Source organism: Perissodus microlepis, chromosome 1 (assembly GCF_051167445.1).
Source record: "Perissodus microlepis isolate ML-2025 ecotype Zambia chromosome 1, ASM5116744v1, whole genome shotgun sequence".
NCBI lineage: Eukaryota > Metazoa > Chordata > Actinopteri > Cichliformes > Cichlidae > Perissodus > Perissodus microlepis.
Window position 1 is genome coordinate 1,342,293 of NC_140461.1, and position 26,421 is coordinate 1,368,713.

The 26,421-nt window shown below is 45.1% G+C and overlaps 1 protein-coding gene across 1 annotated transcript in view; it reads right to left on the reverse strand.

Moving 5' to 3' along the window:
- dok4 (docking protein 4) overlaps positions 1-26,421 on the reverse strand; it is a 68,004-nt gene that overhangs the window by 17,399 nt on the left and 24,184 nt on the right. Inside the window, exons 2-6 of the mRNA XM_084925831.1 lie at positions 23,407-23,739; positions 4,493-4,600; positions 2,699-2,813; positions 1,914-2,033; positions 927-1,116 (exon numbers count right to left, since the gene is read on the reverse strand). Coding sequence (XP_084781957.1) covers positions 927-1,116; positions 1,914-2,033; positions 2,699-2,813; positions 4,493-4,600; positions 23,407-23,472 — 599 coding nt within the window. The 5' untranslated portion in view covers positions 23,473-23,739. The remainder of the gene's footprint in view (positions 1-926; positions 1,117-1,913; positions 2,034-2,698; positions 2,814-4,492; positions 4,601-23,406; positions 23,740-26,421) is intronic.

A 26,421-nucleotide genomic window follows, 5' to 3' on the forward strand; every position in this document is an offset into this window, starting at 1 on the left:
AATGATTGTTTAATTGGCAAGGTTTGAGCAAACAATTTTCAGAAGCCTCAAAATTCATCTGTTATTGTTCCACGAATGATTCAAATAAAGTTCACCTCCATTTCAACATTGAATACGACTGTGGACATAAGAGCTAAAAGGTGTTGTCCACGCATGTGTCCGCTAAGCCCCAGAAGGGTATAACCTGGGTCAAATGTGTTATTGTGTCTGACACACCTACAATATGAGGACTCGCAGAGTGACGTCACTGAAAGTGTGTTTAAAGTGTGTTAAGTTCCAAAACTGGCCAGTAGGGCGTGAAACTGAAAATGAGCAAAAACGCTAAACACACTTAAACACACTTTTTCATAAAATTGTGATGTTTCAGGACTTTCGAGATTTTTGGTTTGGGAGCATGTTGGGAGCCTCTAGAACACTTTAGAAGGCTCAGAAAAATGAGGACCTCAAAAATGTCCTCATTTTTCTGAGCGTCCTCATTTTGTGAGTGTGTTATCATAAAATTGTCCTAAGATGTCACGAAAACAAGTACACACACACACACACACACACACACACACACACACACACACACAGCATTATCTGCATGCTGACCCAATCATAGCTGGTCAGGTTTTATCAAAGAAGAGCAGATAAGGAGGTCTGTCCCAGCATCGATTCATCGACTAATCTATTCAATCAATCTCCTCACGAGGCTCAGCCCAATGCAGCGCCCTGCGTGTGTGTGTGTGTGTGTGTGTGAGTGTGTGTGTGTGTGTGTGTGTGAGTGTGTGGTATCCTTGGACTGACAGTATGTGAGTTCAGATAAGCACTTCATCTCAAAGTCACCTTGCTAACAAAGGATGGCGCTCTCTAACCTGTGATGGATGTCACCTGTGTTTATCTGAGGACAGACCACCCCCCCCTCCCCGACCACCACGAAGTCTCACCGTCCAGCCTCGAAGGTGAAGCGGGTGGCGTCGCGTCCGTAGCGCCGCAGCGAGCAGAGCGGCCAGGTGACCAGCTTGGTGCGAGGGTTGTGGATGTCCCACAGGTAGATGTTCTCGTGGGTGATCTGCATCATGCACTCGCCGTAGATGTCCAGGTTGGGGCAGGGGAGGAGGAAGACGTTGAAGCGCTCTGAGGAGACAGAGGACGGTCAGACTCCACACAAATGTTAAGTAAAATCCGTGTTCATGCTCAGGTCCTCACAGTAAACACCGATTAACAGTGAACTGCTTTTTCTGCAGCTGGAGGATGAATAAAGTTAAAGTTAATCATTCTTTCATAACAGACGCAGCCTTTAAATAGGTTTTCATAACTGTGTGCAAAGAGCACTACAAGGTTTATGAAATCTGACATAAAAACAAACAACAATAAACAATAATATGTTCACAGTTGGAGGAGCTTTCAGCGTCACTTCCTGGTTTTAGTTTGAAATGTTTCACAGTGAACTGAAAACATCTTTGTGCTGGGCTGGACTTTCATGTAATACCACGTTGTGCCACACGATGGTGCAGCGAGTCAACCGTGATTTAACGAGTCATTAAGAGCAGATTTACATCAGCAGCCTCGATCAAAGGAAAAGAACCCAAAAGAAACATCACGGGTAAAAATATCATACATTCAAAAACATATCAACACGCCCCCACCTCCTCCTGTCCCAGCATCCTCCGCTGTCACACCAACCCTCTGCATGTCCTCCACTACATCCATGAACCTCCTCTGAGCTCTTCCTCTTCTCCTCCTGCCTGGCAGCTCCATCTTTATCCTCCACCCTCCCTCCTCTGCACACGCTCAGACCCTCTCAGCCTCTCAGCTGTCCCTCTGATGGACTCATTTCTGATCCTGTCTCACTGCCATGAACATCTGCACATCTTCAGCTCGGACTGATAAAATGGTCATAGTGTGTGTGTGTGTGTGTGTGTGTGCTGTACCTGTGTGTTCACACTGCACTCCAGCAGCCAGCAGGTCTGGCTCGCCCATGCTGATGTCATTAAGTCGCATCCCCAAACACTCGATCGACAGCGTCTTGAACCAATCCTCAGCCTCCAGCTCTGAGAGAGAGAGAGAGCTGTCGGGGACTACAAACACGTACTGGCTTCACCTCACCGACTCCCCGTTCAAAGAATTTAAAATCTTGCTCCTCACAAACAAACTCAACTCAAAAAGTTGGAACTCTCAAAATCACATAAATCTATATTTATTTATTGTATCCACAGTAGAACGCAGATTTTAAATGTTTAAACGTATGACCTTCTTTTGAATTGGCACGCATCAAGTCTGAACATTTTTGGGAACTCTTAATGACCTTGTAGTACCATATCACCCTATTAGAGCACTTCGCTCTCGCTCTGCAGGCCTACTTGTTGTTCCTAGAGTATTTAAAAGTAGAATGGGAGGCAGAGCCTTCAGTTTTCAGGCCCCTCTTCTGTGGAACCAGCTTCCAGTTTGGATTCAGGAGACAGAAACTATCTCTACTTTCAAGATTAGGCTTCAAACTTTCCTTTTTGCTAAAGCATATAGTTAGGGCTGGACCAGGTGACCCTGAATCCTCCCTTAGTTATGCTGCAATAGGTGTAGGCTGCTGGAGGACTCCCATGATGCACTGGGCACTGCTCTTCCTCATATGTTCATGCATTACACATCATTATACATCACCATTAACTCTTCCATTGTGCCTTCTCTATCCCCCCCAAACAGGTCGAGGCAGACATGTTACCTGATTCACAGGTGAAGGTGCGTGAGGTGTCGTCTGTGAACACAATGGCCACCGCCTGTCGCTTGGTGTCACGTGGCAGTCGTGTGATGTTCTTCACATTGCTGATCTCTGTCACCTAAACAGCAAGTTGGAGATAAAGTGGAAAACAGGGCTGATTAAACACCACGCAGAGACACTGTGACCTCTAACATCGACCGGGAGCCGAGGCGCCACCTGCTGGCAGGGCCTGTCAGGTTACATATCACTGGCTAATTAGGTGATCAGTCTAATTTAATTCAGGTCAGGTTTTGTACTTCGTGTTTATATGTCAGTCAGTCCGGGAAACTGCTAAAACTTTGAATGTGTCCCCAAGTGCAGTCACAAAAACCATCAAGTGCAACGATGAAACTGTGTCACACGGACGCTCCAGGAAAGGAAGAGCCAGAGTCCCTCTGCTGCTGAGGATGCATTCATCCGAGTCGCCAGCCTCAGAAATCACAAGTTAACAGCAGCTCAGATCAGAGCCCAGATGGATGCCGCACAGAGCTCCAGCAGCAGACACATCTGTACATGTTCAGAGGAGACTGTGTGAATCAGGCCTTTATGGTCAAACAGCTGCTGAGAAACCACGACTAAGGAAAAGCAACAAGAAGAGATTTGTTTGGGCCAAGAAACACAAGGAGTGGACATTAGACCATCTGTGCTTTGGTCTCATGAGTCCACATCTGAGATCTTTGGTTCCACTCGCCGTGTCTTTGTGTGATGCAGAAAAGGTGAACGTATGGTCTCTACATGCATGGTGCATGGAGGAGGAGGTGTGATGGTGTGGGGGGGCTTTGCTGGTGACACTGTTGGGGATTCATTCAAAACTGAAGGCACACTGACCCAGCATAGCTACCACAGCATCCTGCAGCGACATGCCAGGACAGCACAATGACCCCAAACACACCTCCAGCCCGTGTGAGAGCTGTTTGACCAAGAAGGAGAGTGATGGAGGCCTGGCCTCCACAGTCACCTGACCTGAACCCAGTGGAGATGGTTTGGGATGAGATGGACCACAAAGTGAAGGCAAAGGACCAACAAGTGCTCAGCATCTCTGAACTCCTTCAAGACTGTTGGAAACCATTTCAGGAGACGACCTCATGAAGCTCATGGAGAGAAGGCCAAGAGTGAGCAAAGCAGGAATCAAAGCAGAGGGTGGATATTACGAAGAATCTAAAATAGAAAACGTGTTTTGAGTTATTTCACACTGTTTTGTTTACTACATGATTCCACGTGTGTTCATTCATAGTGTTGATGCCTCCAGTCAGAATCTACAATGTAAACAGTCATGAAAATAAAGAAAAACCATTAAACGCGAAGGTGTGTCCAAACCTTAGAGTGGTAGTGTACATCAAAGCTGAGCCAAATATTCCTCAAAGTGTCTGATTCTTTACAGCTGGAGTCGTCCCGTCCACCTTAACATCTCAGCTGTGATTGGATTACAGTCGATTCTTTAGAGCTTTGTGAGAAAGAACAAAGAGCAACCGCAAGTTCACAAGCTGAAGGATGCTCAGTGAAGGAGCGTGAAGGCAGCCAGGACGGTCATCTGAAGGAGAAGTAATGCTGCTGCTGCTGATGATGATCATGATGAAGAACGAAAGCTTGCTGAGTTTTAAAGAGAAGAAGAAGAAACGGCCGCCTCACGCTGAGCTCTGTACAGGCTTTCATCTCTGTCAGTAAGTGTGTCAGCTCTAAAGAGCACACCTGAGCCACACACACACACACACACACACACACACACACACACACACACACACACACACACACACTTACTTTAGGACATGCTCTGATGTAAGCAGCCTTCTCGTCAGGGTATTTCTCCAGACGACGAGGTCCTTTGCTGGAAGATTTCTTGAACACCAGCCAGCAACGCCGATAGATCTGAAGCACACACACACACACACACACACACACACACACACACACACACAATGACATTCATTTTATATCATCATAACCTCATATCAACATAATGTACATTCTTGCCCCTGGTGGAGCATAAAGTCAGTGCAGGACGTGGACACAGAGCGAAGCTTCGTCTCGTGTTCTCTCTACAAATCTCTGTCCTCAGGGGCGGATCTACTGTGGTGGCATGGGGTGGCATGTTCTCTTGCCACCCTCGTTTTGCATATGACAGTATGCATATAAGTATTAACACTTTGAGCCTAGTTATAATTACCATTGAAGTTAATTAAAATAATTACATTCTAAAACTCAACATAGTGCATTACCTACCTACCCCCCGCACCCGCATTAAAAAATGGTTCAGCCCATTGTGCTGAAACAGCTTTAGTTCTTGTTGTCAGGAGCAACTGACACCATGTTCAACACAGCTGGTTGGCTGTTACACTCTGGAATGATGGTGAGTGTCGTTAATAAATCGTGAAAATTAGGTTTAAATTTCTGGTGAAAAATTTGTGCAGGAACTACAGTAACAGTAACAAGTCTAACTAACTGATCCACCTCATGTTGTGTAGCTTTTACACTTGGGCTACACGCTTATTTATTTTACAGGCTCTACAATACATAAAATCAAAATTCACATGTTTTAATGTAACTGTAATTATTTGGGCTAAAGCCAGGAGCTGATCTTTAATGAACAAGTGTGGAGCTCCTCACATATGTGACCTCTAAAAGGAAACCTGAGTGAGATTAGCTCTGATATAAACTCTCAGCATCACCCAGACGTGGATCCATAACAATGATTTGGTCATTTTGTGTAATCAAGTTCAGCAGATGCTGTTTTCCAAAGCAGGTAGTAATTCATTCTTTTCTGAGGAGAGATGATTGCTGATGGACTGAACTTCAACCCAAGCAGCAACATCCAGGGAAAGAATGAAGATGAGCTGCAGTTCATCTAACGTCCAGCAGAGGCAGCAGTGAGTCGGTCCCCATAGACTCCCATGTTAAAACTTTACGGCAGAAATAAACATGTTTGCAGCCTGATACACAAACTGTTTGCTATCTGTGGATCATTTCTCTTCCATAACACCTGCATAGGGAGGATGTTTCTAAAACTCACCTGTTTAAATTGTATTAAGGATTAAAGGGGCGTGGCCTATTTGACTGACAGGTGGATGGTTTCTTAAAGCCAGATGTAACAAACTGATACAAATTAAAAGGCATATATGGAAATTAAAATGTAATTAGTTTTTCAAACAAATTTGTCAGATGCTTCAATAAACTCTCCAGTTTCAAGGTTCAGGCTTTAGAGGGTTAACCTCCAGCTGCGTTGAGAGCATTAAGCCCGACTTTGACCCCGAGTACACGCTGGCTTTGACTCTGGCGACACTTTCACAGCGAGGAGACGTTTTCTGATGCCTGAAGAAACCAGACACGATAGGCTGATCAGAGCGGCTCTCGCCTCAGAGGAGGACAGTTAAGCTCATGTTGTCCTCCAGTGAGCACTTCAGGGTCGGGCTGGGCTGTTTCTCAGCACAGAAACTGGGAGATTTTACAGTGTTACTGGTGGTTCTTCTCTCACCGTGGGTATGCCAGACAGGTTAAAAAATAATAACTAAAACTAATAATGATGATAATAATTACAGCCCAAACAGATCCTTGGAGACCTGATGAGACAAACAAGGAGAAATATCGGGTGGATTAAGTCAGCTTATATCATTTAAATTCTTTGAAACTGTCAACAAAATAAGAACTGAAAGAATCAAACGAACAGAAAACCTGCTGAACTACTAAACGTGTAGTTTTTGATAAGTTTTCAACATTTCTCCACTTTAGTTTCTGTTTTTACTCAATGAACATCTGCAGCGCTTTCATGGCCACCATCTGTACAGATCCTCCCTCCCCATCATTCGTCAGCCTCCTCCTCTTCATCTCTCCCTTCACTGTCCTCTGAAGTAATCAGGTCTCAGCAGACGGAGCTGTGAGGAGTGCTAAGTGAAGCTAAAGAGAGGAGACGGAGGAGGGAGATGGGAGGAAGGGGAAGATAGGAGAGCTAATTGCTTCCTTCTTGTAGCCTCAAAGATGAAACGAGTGCGGAGCTGTTGGGAGTTTCTGTAATTCTCAGAGGGGCTCGCTCAGATGAAAGCACGAGGAGATGATGATGTTATGCAGCCGAGGTGTTAGCGTAACCTTGAAATGCTGCGTTGGCACACTCTGAATGGATCCACGGCTGCTCTGTTTTTCTCTCAAATCACACATTTGTCCTTCGCCACACGATGCAGAGGCCCGGTTTGAACAGCTCTGCCAGAAAATGGGTGTGCTGCATGACAGCCGGCTACTTTAGCAGCAGATCAGAGTTGAAATGATCGTATCCGCTCAAGATAGTTTGTGAAGTCGCTTCCTAGGAGCAAAGTGACCGAACCGGATCCTGTGACGGACTCACAAGTCTGCACAGACACACAGAGCTGCTAATAAGTGCTCAGTCACATCCAGGTCTGCAGTGTGCATTACATGAAGTGCACGCTTTTCAGACCAAAAACTACTGTAAGCATCTAAAGTTCATTTTATGATGAAGCGTCAGGACTGCAGCTGTTTGACACACACACACAGTAATAACTTCACTGTGGTGACTTCCAGTTATTAAAGCCTCATAAATGAAATATAGAGCAGAGGAATCAGGAGGAAATAATGGAGCAAAAATAATAACATTATTAAACGTTAGACGCTGTGCTCGAACACTGCAGAGGACGTTTGGCTGTGTTCACAGTGCAAACCTCAGTGCAGCGCGACTGTGACTGTGCACGAGTAACATCAGCATTCAGTTAGAAGCTCAGATGAACCAGGTTTGTGGTGGCTGCAGCTCAGGAGCCGGTCATCTACTAAGTCGGTGGTTCGATCCCTGGCTGCTCCTGTCTGCGTGTCAGGTACCCTTGGGCAAGACACTAACCCCAGGTTGGTCTGCAGTGCACTTGTCACTGACGATAGAAAGAAGCTCCTGTATGAATGTGTGAACGAGGTGTTTGCATAAAGAGCTTTGAGTGCAGCCTGTGCAATCCAGCGTTAGCACAACAAAGTCAGTAACGTCATGGAAAAACAGTTTCAGATGCAGGTTTCAGTCATGACAAATCTCTGCATGAACAATGATGAAATACCATCTGACACGCAGAGACACACCGGGCGCGGCGTTTCCCTGGGATCGCAGCGTTTAAGGAGGACGTGGACGTCCGTGTGCAACCTGAATCAGCTCGATGCTGCCGGCTTTGTGAAAACTACAAAGATGGTGTGAAAGCAATCAGCTGGACTGGTGTGGTTCTCGATGGATTTAGTTGGCCTGGAGAGGCGACAGCTGCTGAGTAACAGCAAGAATTTAAGACAAAAACACATAAAGTAATGTGAAAGATGAATTATGGTCTGCAAAGACGGTGAGCTGTTTAAACCTATGAACACTGCGTCACGCATGGTGGTGGCAGCGTGATGGTGTGGGGCTGTGGTTAGAATAATAAAGAGGGAGGACTGTTTCCTATCAAATCAATAGTTCGATGTTTGAAACACGGACACAGGCGGGCGCACCCACAGGACAATGACCCCAAAGCCCCGACATCAAGCCTACACTGAAACTTCGTGGACTACACTTACAGCTGTTTCTATGCCTGAAAACCAACTAATTTAAATAAAGTCGACCAGTTGTGCCAAGAAGCTCAAATATCCAGAATTATGCCAAACACTTGTTGATGGCTTCTAAAAGTGTCTGACTGAGGTGCTAACAGACATTTAAGGGACATATTAGTGCAGGTGTATAAACACTGCAGGTGGATTAGAGAAAATCCAAAATGATTTCAAACCTGTGCAAATCATCCAACCCCATGCTGGACAGTCCTTCCACCCTGGAAACAGAAGAGTTTAAGGAAATCATTAAAAGCCCCAAATGAGCCTGAAATTCATGCCCACGATGAGTGGATGGAAACTTCTGATCACAGCATGTTTGTCCAGTGTGCCTCAGACATGCATGTCTGTCTCTCGTGTCCACCAGGGGGCGACTCTTCTTCTAGAAGTCACACATGATAACGTCCATTCTGGAAATTATGGCACTAACAGGATCACAAATGGATGATGCTTCAGGACCGGTCTGAGTGTGAGGCGTCCCTCGGTTTCTCAGGCAGACCCGACCCTCGCTTCGGGTTTCGTTACACACTCTGTAAATCAATCCCTTGATGAAGGAAACCTGCCTCAATTTAATGGACACAACTCAGAGGAAGCCCTGAGCTCTTCCTTCTTCTAATGTTACCTGTGACAGAGGGACTTGGAGGTGTAAGGCTTTAAAAACAAACTCAGACATTCTAGAAATCAATACGAACCAATGACATTTTGTCCCTGCATTTAAAGGTGGCACAAACAAGTGCAACCTTTCAGCTCCAGCAGGACACACAGAGGATCGATGTGCTGTGTCTCAGGAAACGCCTGCATCTCTAACCAGCGTCCCCACAGGCACCATTACAGTTTGATCAGATCTCAGCACACCTGCTTCATTAAGCTTCTGGCTGCTGCGTCCCAACACCTCCACGCTAACAGCTGCACTGGTTCTGTAATGGACCACGAGCTATTTCTGGTGATGACTTTGGTCTGATAGAAAATAAGGTCAGCGCGAGCATCGACCGGTGCAGTGACTGTGGGGCATCGCCTGAAAACACATTTAGTCGGTTACTGTTTGGTTTCCTGGTGGTTGGAAAACGTGCTGCACGTCACGGAGAAGATTAGAGCGTTCTCAGAGGACAGACTCGTCTACGGCAGAAATCTCCAACAGCGGAGAAGATGCGTGTACTGAGCCTCCAACCGATGAGCTAAATCCCAGAGGAACCAGGAAACGTGCACTTCAATTCAACTTATTTTATATCTCAACAACAGTCTCCTCACAGTGAAACTTTCTGGCTGAAGAACATCTTGCAGGGTGGCGTTGTTACTGACGTCCTGTCACGTCATCTGCGTGTTTTGAAAGTGGGCGTGGCAAACAAAGTGTCGATCTGACCGTGAACCCGGAGACAGCGACGACTCGAGCCTGACGAGTCGTTAATGTAGAACCAGAGAAGATGATAATCGTCCTCTCTGACTCTGATGCAGGTTTAAATCACCTGAGAGCTACGGCCATCTTTTATACCACCTGCAACGTGAGAAGGCTGACGGGGCGGCAGAGGCGGCGGTTTGTCAGTCAGGACGTCGATAAAACGAACCTCAGTGTTGCTCGATACGAGGAGAAAGTCACGATTGTTTTGGGCAATATTTGTACTCCTGGTTTAAATCAGCAGCTGTTTGTTTCCTCAACTTTCCAAAAACTCCCAGCGTGTGCGTGCGCGCGCGTGTGTGTGTGCGCGGGTGCGTGCGCGTGTGTGTGTGCGCTTTTCACTTCTGAAGACAGAGCCGTGAACAGCGAGGGCAGAGTAACCACATCTGTGCAGTCCGTCACCGTAACGACGGCAGCAGACGCAGCAGGCCGCGCCTCCACTCTCGTCTATCATTAGAATCTGTTTCACTCGCAGCGAACACTAAAGTCACAGTAATGATCTGCTGATTCAATAAAACCAAAAGTCCTTCGAAACTCCACCCCCACCACTCAGCGGCCATCTCAGGCACTTATTTTGAAGCATTGTCTTGATTAACTTTAATTTCAAAGATCGCTTTCACTCAAACCTGATAAAAATAAAAAAAGCAAATAAAGTTGTACTTTACTAAGTTCTACTTCTTTAACCAGAGCTGCTTCTGTCTCTTTCTGATCATTACAAACAGTCAGGACTTTGCTCCTGTTTCACCCGACTGACGGTTTCGGCTCAGGGTGAATCTGGCTGCCTGAGCTCAGCCACGGTCCGGTGTGGATGTGTCAGGAGTGTCGTGACAGTCGAGCCACGTCTGTGTCAAACAACACCTGCTGTAACTCGTGTCCACATAAAATGTGCCGGTGCCATACCCGACGCATACGTGAGAGCCCAGATTAGGCTGTCGGGATGTTTTGTGCCGATTCTCCGTGCAGCCTCTGGCTGTTCCTGTTCCAGGAGTTTTCCTCACGTATGACCTTTCGCCTGTTTCCTGGCTGCTGTCAGGAGGAGTCAGCTTCATCTGTATTTTGGTATTTTTGCCTGGTTTTCCGCCTGCTCCTCGTCTTTGCTGCCTGCTCCTGTTATGACCTCATGTGTACAGATGAAGTCTCTGATCTTAACTTTTTACCTGGTCTCTCTCCTAATCCGTCCAGCAGCTTCACATCCCGCTCCGACTGGTTTAATTCCTGCCAGGATCTTGTGATGAATCCTCAGCTTCTCAGCTTTCTTCTTTTGGAGATTAACTCTGCACCTCAGGCAGGATTAACAATGACAGCGACGGCGTGCTAATTGCTGCTGATGTCAGTCCTGAGTTTAGCGTGTTGAGGCAGGACTGTAATCCCCAAATAAGACACGATGACCACTGAGGAATGAGGAAAATCATTTAAAGCACCTCACACCTTACACCAGTCACAACACGGACGTTAAATGTAGGTGGAAAAGCTAATCCTCCTCTCTGAGTGAGTGAGGCAACGAGAGGCGGGTCAGTGTTTTCTCCTCATCATACCCGGGGATGAAGCTGGCTATCACCTCACTAAGCTAACGCCAGGTTTCCCACCTGTAGCTGTGAGCGCGGTCTCATGAAAGGGGGCGTTGGCCAACCTCACTGATTATTGTACTGACAGCTAATTACAATTACATTAAAATCACTGATGGATTAATTGATTATTTGACCAAATTCATCTTAAAAAGACAGTTTTAGTTTAGATTCTGTGAGCTGGAGTCTGAAAAGCTGGATGTGGTCAGCAGGTGCAAACAGCTGCTCTGTCCTAGGATCAGGTGCTAATCTCACAGGAGAAAAAACGGATCTTCCAGGACACTGATTGGTCAGCAGGCAGTGATTTCATAGCTGTTGGTCTCCAACCTGCTCTGGCTGGGTTTGCAGCATAAGGTGAGAAAGCCCCGAAGTACAGCAAACAGGTGAGAATGTTCTGTCAGCTCATTGGCCAGGTGAGTCTGGGGCGGAGCAACAAAAGTAAATACAAGAAGAAGCTGCTGAGTTCTGGGCTACTGGAGAACACGAAGGATTCAGGCTAAATCACGGCTGGATCCCAGAACATGAAGCATGCGTGGCTTCGAGAAGGTTTTCAGCTTAAATTTACAGAGTAAACCTGGTCGTTACGTCGGACTGAGGTCAGATTACAGTCACACCGCCAACAGACCTGGGCTGAGACCACCGCCTCCACAGGCTCGTGGTGAGGTTGGTTTGGTGTGATTACTGCGTTCACACAGAGGAGGAAATGAAAGAAGCAGAGTTTGATTTAACGGGTGAAACACGGCAGGAGTGAAAACACCGTAACTGGATTAAAGTTGTGTTTTTCAGCACCTGGCTGTAACCCCTCCCACCACCACCACCAACACTCACACACATGAATAACTCATCTGTACAAACTGAAATGACCTCTCGGGAATGCCGACATCGCCTCTAAAATTAAAGGAAAGCAGCTCGGCGGGAGGATACGTGGGTGGAGGTCAGAGGTCAGAGCGCAGCCGGGTCAGAGCGGGGAGGAGAGGTGGTGCCACGTCACGATAGCTCGTTAATCTCAGCGGCTGCTTATGTAACGATGCCTTCAAGGTAAATCAAACTCGTTTCCAGATTCTCGGGACAGCAGGAGGAGACTCATGATGGTGATACTATCTGCTTATCTCAGACACACGTGTGAGCTGAAGCTGAGCTCCACGTTTTATTTTTGCCTTTCTTGAGCTTCTGCTTGAACTCTGCTGTTCCCTTTTTCTCTTTAAACTTTCAGCTGATCAGCATTCGACCTGCGTGCAGCGTAAAAGCACAGGTGGCGAGCTGTTAGCTTGTCGGAGGACTGCATGCAAATGCATCTCTGTGTTGGCTGAATTTCATTAATCCTTCTCTGCACAAGCAGACAGACAGCAGCGTGTTAGCATGAGTGCAGCTTTAGCCTCTGAGAGGAACAGCCAGCGCTTTGCTGCTTCAGGCGGAGCCCTCAAACTTCCAGGCTAGATGCAGATCACGAGGCTAAGTCACTCAGACAGAATTTGGGCAAACAGCCAGGTGGACCGTTTACCTGCAACCAAGGCCTGCTCAAACATGATTGGTCAGCAGAAGTCAGACATATGGAAACCCCTCCTCCTCCTCATCAGCCCGAGACCAGAACTGAACACTGGACTGGTGCTGAGCAGGTGTCTGCAGGAAGCTGTTTAAATGAAAGCATGATAGTCTTTTATCCTGTCTTCCTTCTCAGATGGCCCCGCCCCTCCCTGAGCCTGGTTCTTCCTGTTAAAAGGGAGTTTTTCCTTCCCACTGTCGCCAAAGTGCTTGCTCACAGGGGGTCATATGATTGTTGGGTTTTTCTCTGTTGTATTATTGTAGAGTCTAGATTACAGTATAAAGCACCTTGAGCCGACTGTTATTGTGATTTGGCGCTGTGTAAATAAAGTAGAATTGAATAGTCTTGTAGCTGTGTGATAACATGTGGGGCTGGGCCTCAAAGCCACTTCTCATGTTGTGTATGCTGACATAGTTTCAGCCGATGTGCAGGACGAGGAAACCATTAAATGGAACCCGTCCGTTCTGAGCATGTGCAGACAGCTGACGTGATTCTGCTGCATCTGCTCTCCGGCTTGGCGCAGAGATGAAACTAATCTTTGGTCTTAAACGCGTCTGAGCGCTGCGTGCTGGATAAGCAGAGATCACAGCTGGCGTCTGAGGGGATATATATCCTGCAAATTAGCTCACCTATCACCTTCTCATGTGTCGTGTCTATAAGTTTAATCTGGCCTCGGGCAACCTCACATTTAATTCCATCTGTGGGAGAGTCTGAGGGCCTTCAGGGCGTTCATATCCATCACTCTCCTTCAATAAACCCACATGAATAATTCAGTTTGTTTTTTTAATCTGGTGATGAGTGCCCAACATCTTTTTTTCCTCCTGCTCAATCAGCTCCGATCCAAACGTGAGCTCTTTGTTCCTGAGCTGAACACACAGCCGCTCAACAAACCAGTGACCGATCTGCAGTTTGTGCTCCGTCGGTATCGGCCTCATTAACTACGACGCTTTCACCTTCATCTCATCCCCGGAGACTCCAGGAATAAAGTACCGGAGTAAAACGTTCCCTCTAGAACTTCATTTTATTAACATAAAGAATATTAACATGATTTATTATTTCAGGAAACTTAATTAATTTGCTTTTTCTATCAAATAAAATTGAATAATTTAATACATTTAATAAAAAAGTTTTTTCTCTCACCAGTTCTGGCATAATTTAGTTTGTGATGACGTATTTACATTTATTGAAACTAAGGCTCTGAGCCGGTCCTGTGTCCACACAGACAGGAGGCGCACAGGGAGGCAACACAAAACACAGAAAGAAAAGACGTTACCGCAGAAATCCACGGACCGAGTCAAAGACCAGGACGGGGTGGTTTTGCAGGAGGAAGGTTTAAACATGAACCATTAATAAAGAAATCCACAGAGTCCATAAGCAACGGGACGGAGAACTCCGAGAAATTCATTTTCAGCTTCAGCAGTAACTTTTCACGTAAACGTTGTTTAGAATAAATCGTTTCCTGAAGTCTGGAGCTCGAGCACATCCTCAAACGCTGCGTCTCAGCACCACACGGGGGTCGTTCGGTCTGGACCGTCGCTGTTGGAGAGATGTGTTGGTAACTTTGTGCTCGCCGGCTGCAACGCAGCATCCGCACACACGGAGCCATTACTGGAACAGACGCCCATGAACCTGTGCAGGAGTCAAACACACACTCGTCTCCTCTGAGGCGCGTTCGGCCTTCCAATCTCAAAGTTTGGAAAGCATCCAAGGCGCCAGCGAGCGGACGCAGCTGAAGGATGGGAAATGTATTTTACAGCTCAGAGGAAGTGGAAAAAAACTAGACGAGCATTTGTTTCGCTGCACCCAAAAGGCAGAACTAAGCACACAGACAGATGGGGAACATCTCACATATGTTTCGAGACGTGGAGCTTATTAGCAATCTGAATGCATCGACGTCACGATTAATCAGCGGGAGGCGGTTTGACAGGGGCGTGTGTGGGATGCTCTATGCCTGGAGGCTGATCAATACCAATCTCATCAATACTGTAGTTCATTATCCAGTAAGGCGGTGGAAATGCTAAGGCAGGAAACAAAGAGGAGACTCGCACACAGCTGAGGTCAGCGTGGCGGCGCTGCGTGGCGGCCCTTTTCCTTCTGGCTTTGTTGTTCCTCTTGAGATAAATGAAGCGTGACTTTGGCAGTCCATCTATCCGGCCTTGAGGAGGACCTCAGCTGTGCCATTCCTCTGTGCCCCGAAGACGCAGAGACTAACTCAGATAAACCGCCGTTCACCTCTGTTCCTGTTCGTGCGCTCTCCGTCTCTCTGCAACTCTGAGGTAGCTCGCAGAGACGCTCGCCCGCCAAAAGCTTCAAATGTGAGGCGTCTGACGTGCTAACAGGGGGAAACTCGGGGTTTCTCCATGCTGGCCTTCAGTATCTACACTGAGCTGACAATCACCTCCAGTCAGTCTCATGTCAGGTGATGACACATGAACCAGAGACTGGCGACATTATACCCTCTGCTTTTAAAATGACGTCTGATTGGATAGAAACGTCCTGCTCACCTGAGCTCTGAGTTTTTCATCTCAGCTGCAGGTTTCAAGTCTTATCGAATAAAACACGATATTCAATTATAAAATCATGGCCCGTTTAATCAGAAAGGACATGGGAGAGGGGGAGGGGTTTGGGGCGTGGCTACAGTGTGATTGACACGTTGCTGTTGTATGAGCGTGCAGGTTTCGGGTACGAGAAGACGGCGGTGCTTAAACGAGGTGGCCGAGCTTCTCTTTAAGCTGCGTCACTGAGTTTGTGCAGCTCAACATAAGGAAAGAGAACTGGGGTGAAGTGTATCAGGAGCAGGACGTTAATAGTGCGTATAATGAATTCCTTAGAATATTTACATTACTGTACAACTGTCCAATAAAGCAGTATAGTAGGAAACATAAATATATGGACTGTCCATGGATAACAAAAGGTCTGCAAAATGCACGTATAAAGAAAAATGCTCTGTACAGAGAGTTCTTAAGAACGAGAACTGAAGATGCTGAAATCAGATACAAAAGATATAAAAATAGGTTAATTAATATACTTAGATATAGTAAGGCAATAGATAAGCAATTAGATATCAATAGAAATAATAATAAAAGATTATGAGAAATACTGAACAGTGTTATAAAACGTGGGACTGGACAAAAGAACTACAAGTATTTCATTTGTAACGACCATGAAGAATATGGATGTTGTGACAAACAGTCTCAATGAATTCTTTGTAACTGCTGGACCAAATTTAGCAAGAACAATCACTCATCCTGGGAAAGCACAGGACAAACCGGATACACTGATAGACAGAAATCCATATTCTATGTTTCTCACAGCTGTTGATGAAAATTAAGTTTTTGAAATGGTCAAAAAATGTAAAAATCAGAAATCTTTGTATTGTAATGATATTGATATGATAGTGGTTAAAAGAGTCATTGAGGCTGTTATAAAACCGTTTACATACATCTGTAATTTATCATTTCAAACTGGTCGATTTCCAGACAGAATGAAAATAGCAAAAGTTATACCTCTATACAAATCTGGCAACAAACACCATTTCACAAACTACAGGCCGGTCTCTTCACCACCTCAATTCTCAAAAATTCTTGAAAAACTGTTTAAAAACCGACTGGAAAAATTAATAGATAAACATAAACTCCTCACCGAGAGTCAGTACGGATTCAGATCAAGCAGATCAACATCATCGGCACTATTAGATTCAATAGGATACATCACAAATACCACAGACAAAAAGCAATATGTGGCTGGGTTATTCATAGACTTGACAAAGGCATTTGACACTATAGATCCTGATATATTAATAAGAAAACTGGAACGTTATGGTGTCAGAGGGGTAGCTTTAAATTGGGTCCAGAGTTATTTAGGTGACAGGAAGCAGTTTGTGAAATTAAATGGTGGTTGCTCCTTATGTATGCACATTGCTTGTGGTGTACCCCAAGGGTCAGTTTTGGGTCCAAAATTCTTCAACTTCTGTAAAGTGTCCAAAGCATTAAAAATGGTTCTCTTTGCTGACCAGACAAACATCTTCTGCTCTGGTGATGATCTGCAGAATTTATTGGAGGATATGAAATAAGTAAAGTGAAGTTCTGGCTTGATAAAAACAAATTATCATTAAATTTGAATAAATCTAAACTTATGTTATTTGGAAATAGTAGTTTAAATACAAATGCTGAGATTCAAATAAATGGTGTTGATATTGAAAGAGTCAGTGAAAATAAATTTCTGGGGGTAATAATAGATGAAAAACTTAACTGAGAGCTCACGTAAGATATATTCATTCCAACGTATCACGAAGCATTGCAACACTAAACAAGGCAAAACAGGTATTAGACAAACATCACTTCATATTCTCTAGGGAACATACAAACTCACTATTTTTGCAGTCTGAAATATTGAAAATTGACGATCTAGTGAAATTCCAAACAGCACAAATTCTATTCAAAGCAAAAAATAAAGAACTGCCAGGTAATATTCAGAGTATGTTTTTTTTTTGAAAAAAGGAAGTTATAATTTAATTTAACTTTTGTAACTTCAAAACAGGGAAGGTTTGTACTACAGCCTGAATATGGAATTAAAGCAACGTCCAAACACAAAACTGTTCAAAAAGAGTTATAAAAATATGATCTTCTCGAACTATAAACAAAAGGAAAATATTGAAATTAAGTGAATGTCTCTATTTAAAAAAAAAATCATGATGTGATAGTACAGGATATAGTATATCAGAAATCTGTTCCCTATTTTTATTACAAATTATATCAGTAATGAAGCAACTAAATATTAACTGATAATTTATGGCAAAGGGGTGGGGTTAAATAAGTGTTTACTTCTTCCCTTTCAACATGTAAATGAATCAGAACAGCAGCTATATTGAAATGTATTGATTTTTTTGTATAGTATTTTTCCCCACTCTCTCTTATTTTCTTTTCTAAATGTACCTGTATATTGTTTACATGTTTGAAATAAATTACCAATCAATCAATCAAAGTCACAAATCCGATTTATCCAGGAGGAGAAAATCGGACACAAAGCTGAGTCCAGTCAGCTGGTTCGGGAACTCCTCGGTGTTCATGTTCAATAACAACCCACAAATCCACAAAGAAATGTGGCCTTAACATCATCTCTGATCCCTCTGCTGCTGCAAAGCCTCTTCATATCTGCCAGAGCGCTCCACAGGATGACGAAGGGCAAGACCGCCAGCAAAACTGAGCTAGAATAAGGAAGCAAATTTAAAAGGGCAAAAACACAGAGGGAGAGGGGTGGATGGCGCACGGGAACGCAGAGGAAGGATGCAGATAACGAGACAGAAAAGGAAGAGCTGTGCAGAATCAGCACTGAGGGCAGAAAGCCGCACAGGGAGAAAGCGAAGACGGAGAGCAATTAAACGGCAGGGCAGTCAGAGACGGCCGGGCAAAAATACGACATGAGATAGTGTTCAAAGCAAACACAGAAAGATTCCCAAAGAGAGCGAAACGGAGAAGGAATTCTGCTGTGGATAAGTAGGTCTGCCTTCCAGCTGGAACACACCATTACATGAATTATTTCCACATAAAACGACCGTGCCCGGGCCAATCAAAACCACTTTAGATCCCTCAATTCATCACTCGCTTCATGGACCAATCATTTCTTTTTCAGATTTCAGAAGTCCCAGAACTCCTCCAAGTGATTAACCGCATTTATAAAAGAGGGGAAAAGAACAAAAGCCCACGACGATTAGAGCTCCATCCCTCATCTTCATGATGAAGGACAGAAAACAGTCCTCCTCAGAGTCTGAGCAGCTAAAGTAAACTGGGAGAAGACACACAGACCTCAGCAGGGAAATAATCTACACCGACTGTCAGAGCGCTGCTTCTGTTTCAGTTAGTCAGAAAATCCGAGAACATTCATCTTCCTGCTTTTAAAAACAGCGTCACAGGAAAGGCCTGTTTTCACTGTGAAGGGTTGCAGCTGTGCTCTGATTGGTTTTCAGTTAAAGACTAAATATGACCAGATGATGGCGCTACAGAAAAAGTCAGAAGGTCACAGAAACTGCGATTCACACGGTTCGTAAAGAGGGCGTGGCTACAGGTGATGCCCCCGGTTGTTGGTGATCCCTCTCCCGTCACTGGGACTCAGAGTGGCGAGATAAAATGATGCTGGATTACATGCGCGCCTCATTTCCTGTAAATCCCTCATGCACCCAAAAGCAATTTGAATCCAGCGCACAATCAGATCGCTCCCTCGCTACCACTGAACGTTAGAGGCTATAAAATCAGGATCTGGGTTTTATGACCTGTTATTAAACTTGTTGTAAAGGCTTGTTTCATCCAGACAAACAGGTTCATTAACGAGCAGCTGCATCTTTGTCACGTTTGCTCATTAGCATAACTGATGCCCGTTCATTCCTGCTGTGCGCCATTTGTGGGTTTCGTTCACAAAGCTGAAAGTAAACAGCAGAAACGAACCCTGCAGAGCTTCACGGGTTCTGCAGCTGCAGCTCAAACAGCAAACTAGGCAAAGTCAGCACGAGGCCATCGGTGGATGGACAGGTAAATGCTGTAGCAAGGTTCAGATTAGCAACAAAACCAGCGCGTCGCGTCAAACAGAATCACAATAAAACGTTCACGAAACTTCTGGATTTCATGTAATTTCAGGCTTGAGTTCATGTTTCTGATTACAGATGTTTGAAATCATAGCAAACACAGACACAGACACACACACAGGTGTTCACGTACATCTCCAGGTAAAATGTGTCTGTGCATGCTGAGTTTACTCCACAGTCTGAACTTCAGTGCTGTGCGGATTGATATGGAAATATTGGTTTTAGTCATCTGGGTTAAATTTGCAGTTAATCATTAACAGGAACAGAGTGGAACTATTTTATTGGGACTGTCTAAAGAATTAGTAGGAACTACTTCTTCCACCTGTGAAATACGTCTGTATCAATGCATCAAGGCTCGTGCGTGCTCGCTCGCTCTGTTGATCATCGTAAGCAGAGTCGTGTTTGGAGCTGTGTCAGCAGAGGCGAGGTTTGTGACACGTGTGGCGAGCGCTCAAACCTCGTCAAACACAAACAAAAGTAAATCATAGCACAGGATATGATGATGAGTTTGTGATGAGGCGACCTGATGAAGAGGAGGAGAGGAACAGGTGAGGAGACAGATGTCGCTCGCCGAGTCCTGTGGTGCTGAAGGCAGGAACGATCCAGGCGCACGGGGAGAAAACGTGGAGCTGCTGGCGCCGAGTAGAACTGTTGCTGAATTTGGGAAAGTGCCTTAGGTTTTTGTTTCTATGTTTAAGTGATGGGAATTCACCGGATCCTCAAAACTACAGATTCCCATTTGTTCAAAATGTAGAGCTTTAAAGTGGATTAAATAGGCTAGGTATCATTAAAATATACAGGGTTTTTGCAGTAAAACAGTTACTGTAGTATTTAACAAATAAAAATAACTCAAATATTTTATACATAACATAATAACATATAAAATGTTTCTCAGCTTTTATTTTCAATCAGATTTGGCTCTTGATGTGGAGGGTTTGAATCTGCTGCAGCAAGTTTTAGCTGTGTGAGATTTTTCAGCCCAGCCTCACACGTGAAACAAGACCATTACTGACCTTATTTCAAGACTCTGACTAACAGTGGCTAACACTGGCTAAGAGTGACTAACAGTGGCTAACAGTGACTAACAGTGGCTAACAGTGGCTAACTGTGGCTAACAGTGACTAACAGTGGCTAACACTGGCTAAGAGTGACTAACAGTGGCTAACAGTGACTAACAGTGGCTAACTGTGACTAACAGTGGCTAACAGCGACTAACACTGGCTAAGAGTGACTAACATTGGCTAAGAATGACTAACACTGGCTAAGAGTGTCTAACACTGGTTAAGAGTGACTAACATTGGCTAACAGTGACTAACAGTGGCTAACTGTGACTAACAGTGGCTAACAGTGGCTAACAGCGACTAACAGTGGCTAACACTGGCTAAGAGTGACTAACATTGGCTAACAGTGACTAACAGTGGCTAATAGTGACTAACAGTGGCTAACAGTGGCTAACACTGGCTAAGAGTGACTAACATTGGCTAACAGTGGCTAACTGTGACTAACAGCGACTAACAGTGGCTAAGAGCGGCTAACAGCGACTAACAGTAGAAAGAGACCATACAGTAATACAGGTAAAGCCCAACAATCAGTGTAGGAAGAACCTGGCCACAGCAGGAAGGAAAAACTCCCTTTTAACAGCAAAAAACCTCCAGCAGGACCATCCTTAGCTGAGTTCCCCTCTCCTTTGTTTGGAGTTCTGACCTTGATTATACTCAGTTTAGTCTTTAGGGTTTCTAGTCATAGTCTTGTCTCCCTGTTAGGTGTACCTGATATATGGTAAAATGGTAGATGGCCTGTATTTGTATAGCGCTTTACTAGTCCCTAAGGACCCCAAAACACTTTACACAACCAGTCATCCACCCATTCACGCACTGGTGATGGCAGCTACATTGTAGCCACAGCCACCCTGGGGCGCACTGACAGAGGCGAGACTGCCAGACACTGGCACCACCGGGCCCTCTGACCACCACCAGTAGGCAACGGGTGAAGTGTCTTGCCCAAGGACACAACGACCGAGACTGTCCGAGCCGGGGCTCGAACCGGCAACCTTCCGATTACAAGGCGAACTCCCAACTCTTGAGCCACGATCGCCCATCTATATATATATATATATCTATATATATATATATCATATATATATATATATATATATCAGAATCAGAATACTTTATTAATCCCTAGGGAATTTATGTATGTTATATCACTTCCTGTTTTATTTTGTTAACCCTTTCAGTTTAGTTTCTCCAGCTGTCTGCACCTGTGCTGTTCCTTGTGTATCTCTGTGTCTTCAGTTTCTCATCTTCTTTGTTGGTGCGTTTGATATAAAATACTGTGATGCTTCTCGTTAGTTTCTTTTTCTGCTTTCGTGTTTTACCGTTTGGGCTTTGTTTTCCTTCGACTGTCTCCACTCACTCATTCAAAGTACATTTTGAGTTCACGTTGTGCCTCCCTGTGTTCAGGCTGCATTTCGGGTCTAGATCCGCACTCCACCACCACACAAACCTCTGACATCATCGTGTGAGATCAGGGATCCAGAAAAATAAAGACTCTCGCTTACACGCATCAAATCAACCAATCCAAACATCTTCCAAACTTGTTTTTCCAGTCAGTCGTTGCTGGTTATTCCAGACCGGGATAAAATGCTGGGAGTGCTAAAGTTGACTTTGAATTTATTTTAAGATGACGTCCAGCAGTGCTGCTGGTTTTCTGATATTCAATCGGACCTAGAAACAAAGTGATCCTTTCCCAGCGTTTGTTCTGTGCACTGAAAAAGTTTGAATGAGCCAGCAGGAGCAGAAACCACCCACAGTTCCTCTCTGTGTCTCACATTTATGAGCAAGGCTTTAGAAAAACTCTGGAACAAACAGAGCGGTCAGTGTAGGTCAGGCAATAAAACTCAACAGCATTATTTCCCACAGGCCACATTTTTCTTTATATGCAATCCATTACCTGAGCTAAAACTTAAGGACGTGAAACTTTATTCGGGCAATATCAGAGTTCACACAGGAGTGGGAATTTCCTGCGTCCCCTCTGAGAGCTGTTCACTCAGCTCTGGGAGCGGCGATAGCAGCGCGACCATTATTTGAAGCGAGCCGGCGAACAGAACATGACTTTAATTGATTTGCGTTCGTTCCATAATATAAGTCGTGCAGAGTTGAACTGTGCCGCCTACGCCGTCTGAATGCAACTCACTCGAATTAGCATTCTCCGTGCAGCTGACGTGGAGACGTGAAACTGCGGCTGTGAGGAGACGCACTCTGTCTCCAAACCCAGTGGGAGCAAAGTGAGGCTGGACTGAGCTGCTTTTCCAGGACAGTAATATTCAAGGTGACGGTCAGTGCAGCGGGACAGCCTCAGGCAATGTCTGTATTTACACCCATACACAACTTCATCTACGGCAGGCCTGCTCACACCAGGCCGCTGAGGTTCATAACAGGCCTGACATCATTAAGACATCAGCGTAAATCCAAAAACTACTCCTGTGTGACGGGACTCTGCTTCTGCTGCTGTCTGCAGCTTCTTTTGGGACCATTTGGTTTTTCACAGCTGTGAGCATCAAAAAACAAAATCCCTTCATTTCTCCACAGACGGCCAGAACAGGAAGTGAGAAAACAGGTGTTTATCAGCATGTCTCAGTTTCACAGCCACATCCATCGTGTCCACATCAAAGCACTATTTTTGGTTTTATATGTCTTCCTGCTCCTAAAGACCTCCACCCCATCGCTGTTCATACTACACCCATGTAATTATCTTAAAAAATACAAATAAGAAAACACAGCAATGATAACTGCAGACATTTTTCAGGGAAAATGAGCCAACAGAACTTTTTCTGTAGTTTTCTGTATTCGTGCTGACAGGTTTCTTTCATTTCTTTATCACGTAGAAAAACTGAGCCGTGCTGCTGAAATTTCACTTCTTTTTCCTACATTCGGACAGCTCAGGGATTAAATGTGCAGTTAAACATCTTTACACTGACACTGTTTCACGGGCCCGGCCCTCTGAAGATCATGTTTAAATGGAAGAGCTGAAACGCCCACTCACCCCCAGCTTGCGGCTGCGCATGCGTACGTAGCCCTGCTTGACGATGTCATTGAAGTTGGAGGCCATCTTTGAAGGCCGCAACACTGGAGACCATCCAGATGTTTCCTCCTTCACTCGTTCAGCTTCTGTCACTGACAGTCTGTCTGTCTTTTCTTGGACTTTTCCACTTGAAAGTAAAAAAACTGAACCTTTTCTTCGCCTGTCCTCTTTCACAAAACTCCCAACATCCTCCTCTCTCCTTCTCCTCTCCTCTGGCTGAGGTTCCTCTCCTTTTTGTCTTCCTTCCTTCTCATTCCTTCATCCTCAGACAGCTCATCTCTCCAGCTGGCATCTCTGAGAAATGGACCGACAGCAAGATGGAAAGAAAGAGGGAGGAGAAATGGATATATGTTCATTATTCATTGAAGAGCGAGGTGCACAACATTAACGTGCATTATTCATGCCGCTGGCACACACTGAACTCTGAGGGGAAGCATGCAGTGGGATTGTGCTGAATGTACAGTTTCCCGTGTGTCTGCTTGGATTTCAGTTTCTCTGTTTGATTGTTTGCGTTTCTGTGTGTGTGTGTTGCACAGTGACATAAAGGAAATCAGAGGAGGCAGCTTCTATTAGACGGCGCTGAAACCAGGAAATAAAAAGGTTGGAGCGCTGAGCGTTCTCTAATCAGAGCTCCGTTCGTCAGCCGGCTTCCATCGCGCTACATTTGCATTTCAAACGGCCCGACCTCCTCGTGCTCTCCGTTCAGCAGTCATTATGAGGTGACAGTATTTTCACTGCAACGTGTAAACACAGCTCTGCCGTCCTCGGTCGTCTTCATTTGTCCCCGTGAAGCTGATTCAGTGTTAACAGTCACTGCTTTAATGTAAATGTGCAGTTGTACTCTCTCTGCAGCCGCCCACGACTCTGATTTGCTCACTGATTCAAAAACATCTGCTGTTTGATTTCTGCCGGCCAATTCATACCGACATACATATCTGGATATGTATCTGAGATAAAACGAGGCTTTGTGGAGCTCGTTATGTCACATATCATGTCTTTCTCCGTCTCATACTGAACGTGTATGTAAGGAATGACCATCGAGCAGCAAGACTCATGCAGGCAGAGACGGGCAAATCGAGTTCATATTTTTATTTATCGAAGCTTCAGCTCGCCAGCTTACATGGCAGCTGTGAAGCACAGCAAACCAAAGGGCTCTCTGACTGCTAATTATACCAGATAAGCCACGCCCACGATCCACAGTCTCCACACGCCCCAATAAAGACAATCAGCCACATAAACCTTTATATATTATAATTTAGAATAAAACGATCACCCCAGTCTATTCCTAATCATATCTTTACATTTCAAACATATCAACCTGTCTGCTGTCGGAAACATGCACGCAGGGCTCTGATGCTCTCTTGGATGGCTGCTGTTTAATCACTTCATGTTACGGCTGGGATGGCCGCTGTGTTTGTGGACCCAAACTGAAGTTTAACAAAAAGCGATCCTTTATCATGGCTGTCAGAAAAATGTAGGGAGGAGAAACAATGGTGAGAACTAAACTATGACCTAAACTGGTGAAGCTAAAGCTAGACATGAAAAAACGTAAACATGAACGTGAGCATGAACCTGGAAAAAACAAAACTTGAAAACATGAGATGAAGTCCAGGAAACATGACGACCTGACACTGAACAGAGGCAGACAGAGGACTTCAATACACAGCGAAGTGGAAACACTGGGGAAACACAGCTGACACAAATGAACACCACAGGGGAAGCAAAACTAAACACACTGAACATGAAAACACAAGACTTTCAAAATAAAACAGGAAACATGGAGAGATATAAACCGGGACACACATGCTTGGTACGAAAGACAGAAGGAGGGAGGAAGCATGAGAGAGAAAGGGAGGATACAACACAGGGGACACGGGAAGAGGGAACGAGACACGATGGGCGTACATGGATGAACATGACGGGGAGACGCCGAGCTGAGACAACATGGAAACAAATATAACTAAACATACAATCAGAGCAAAGAATAGCTAATGCTAACTAATAGAAATAAAACATTTCAAACAGGAAGAACTACAAAGAAAATCACAACCTCAAAAAAGCACCACAGTGACAGCGACATGCATTTATTTTAAATGAAGTCTTTAGTGGTTTCTGTGTTTGTGTTTAGATTTGTGTATTTGCAGCATCCAGCTTCCTGTTTGCCGTCTCTTCTCTCGGCTGGGGTCCTTCGTCCTGTTTTACCTGGACAGCTGTGGTCTGCCTGTCTGACTGCGAGTTCTACTTCCTCCCTCTGATCATCTTTATTGTCTCTCCCTGTATCTCGTTTCCTCAGCTGTCTCTGCTATAAAACAATCATATGAATATTCCTGTCCCCTCTGTGAGTGCTGCTCTGTGAAGCACTGTGCTCCGCACTGAGTGTTTTTATTATTTTTCACACACAGGATGTGTCAGTCAGTAGTGTCAGCGACACTCAGGACAAAGACAAGCTGACTTCACGGTGTGCTCCAGTTTCAGATGTGACGGCCGTGTGTTTTTCAAATTAACCTGTGACCTCACACGAATGCAGGAGAGCCGGTCTCACATCCAAACCTCGGCTCGGTCTGCGGATGGTTCGGACGCAGGGACGGGGAGGCGACGGGGAGGTGACGGGGAGGCGATGGGGTGTTTCATCTGCTGAGGCGGTAAACCGAGTGGGAAGCACAGCAGAATCACACACGGACACATTCCATCTCCACAGAGCAGACACACTCAGCTCACTCAGTGCTGAAGCTGAGACACAATATAATACACTGCAGCACAAATGTATGCATTCATTCATTCACATGTGCAAACTAATGTGCATGCACGCCTGACTCTGTGTGTGTGTGTGTGTGTGTGTGTGTGTGTGTGTGTGTGTGTGTGTGTGTGTGTGTGTGTGTGTGTGTGTGTGTGAGCGTGTGTGTGAGTGGGAATGTGTGTTTGCCATCAGGCTGGGAGCAGTGGGGCAGACATTTCCCAGAGGGCTCAGTGGTAAAT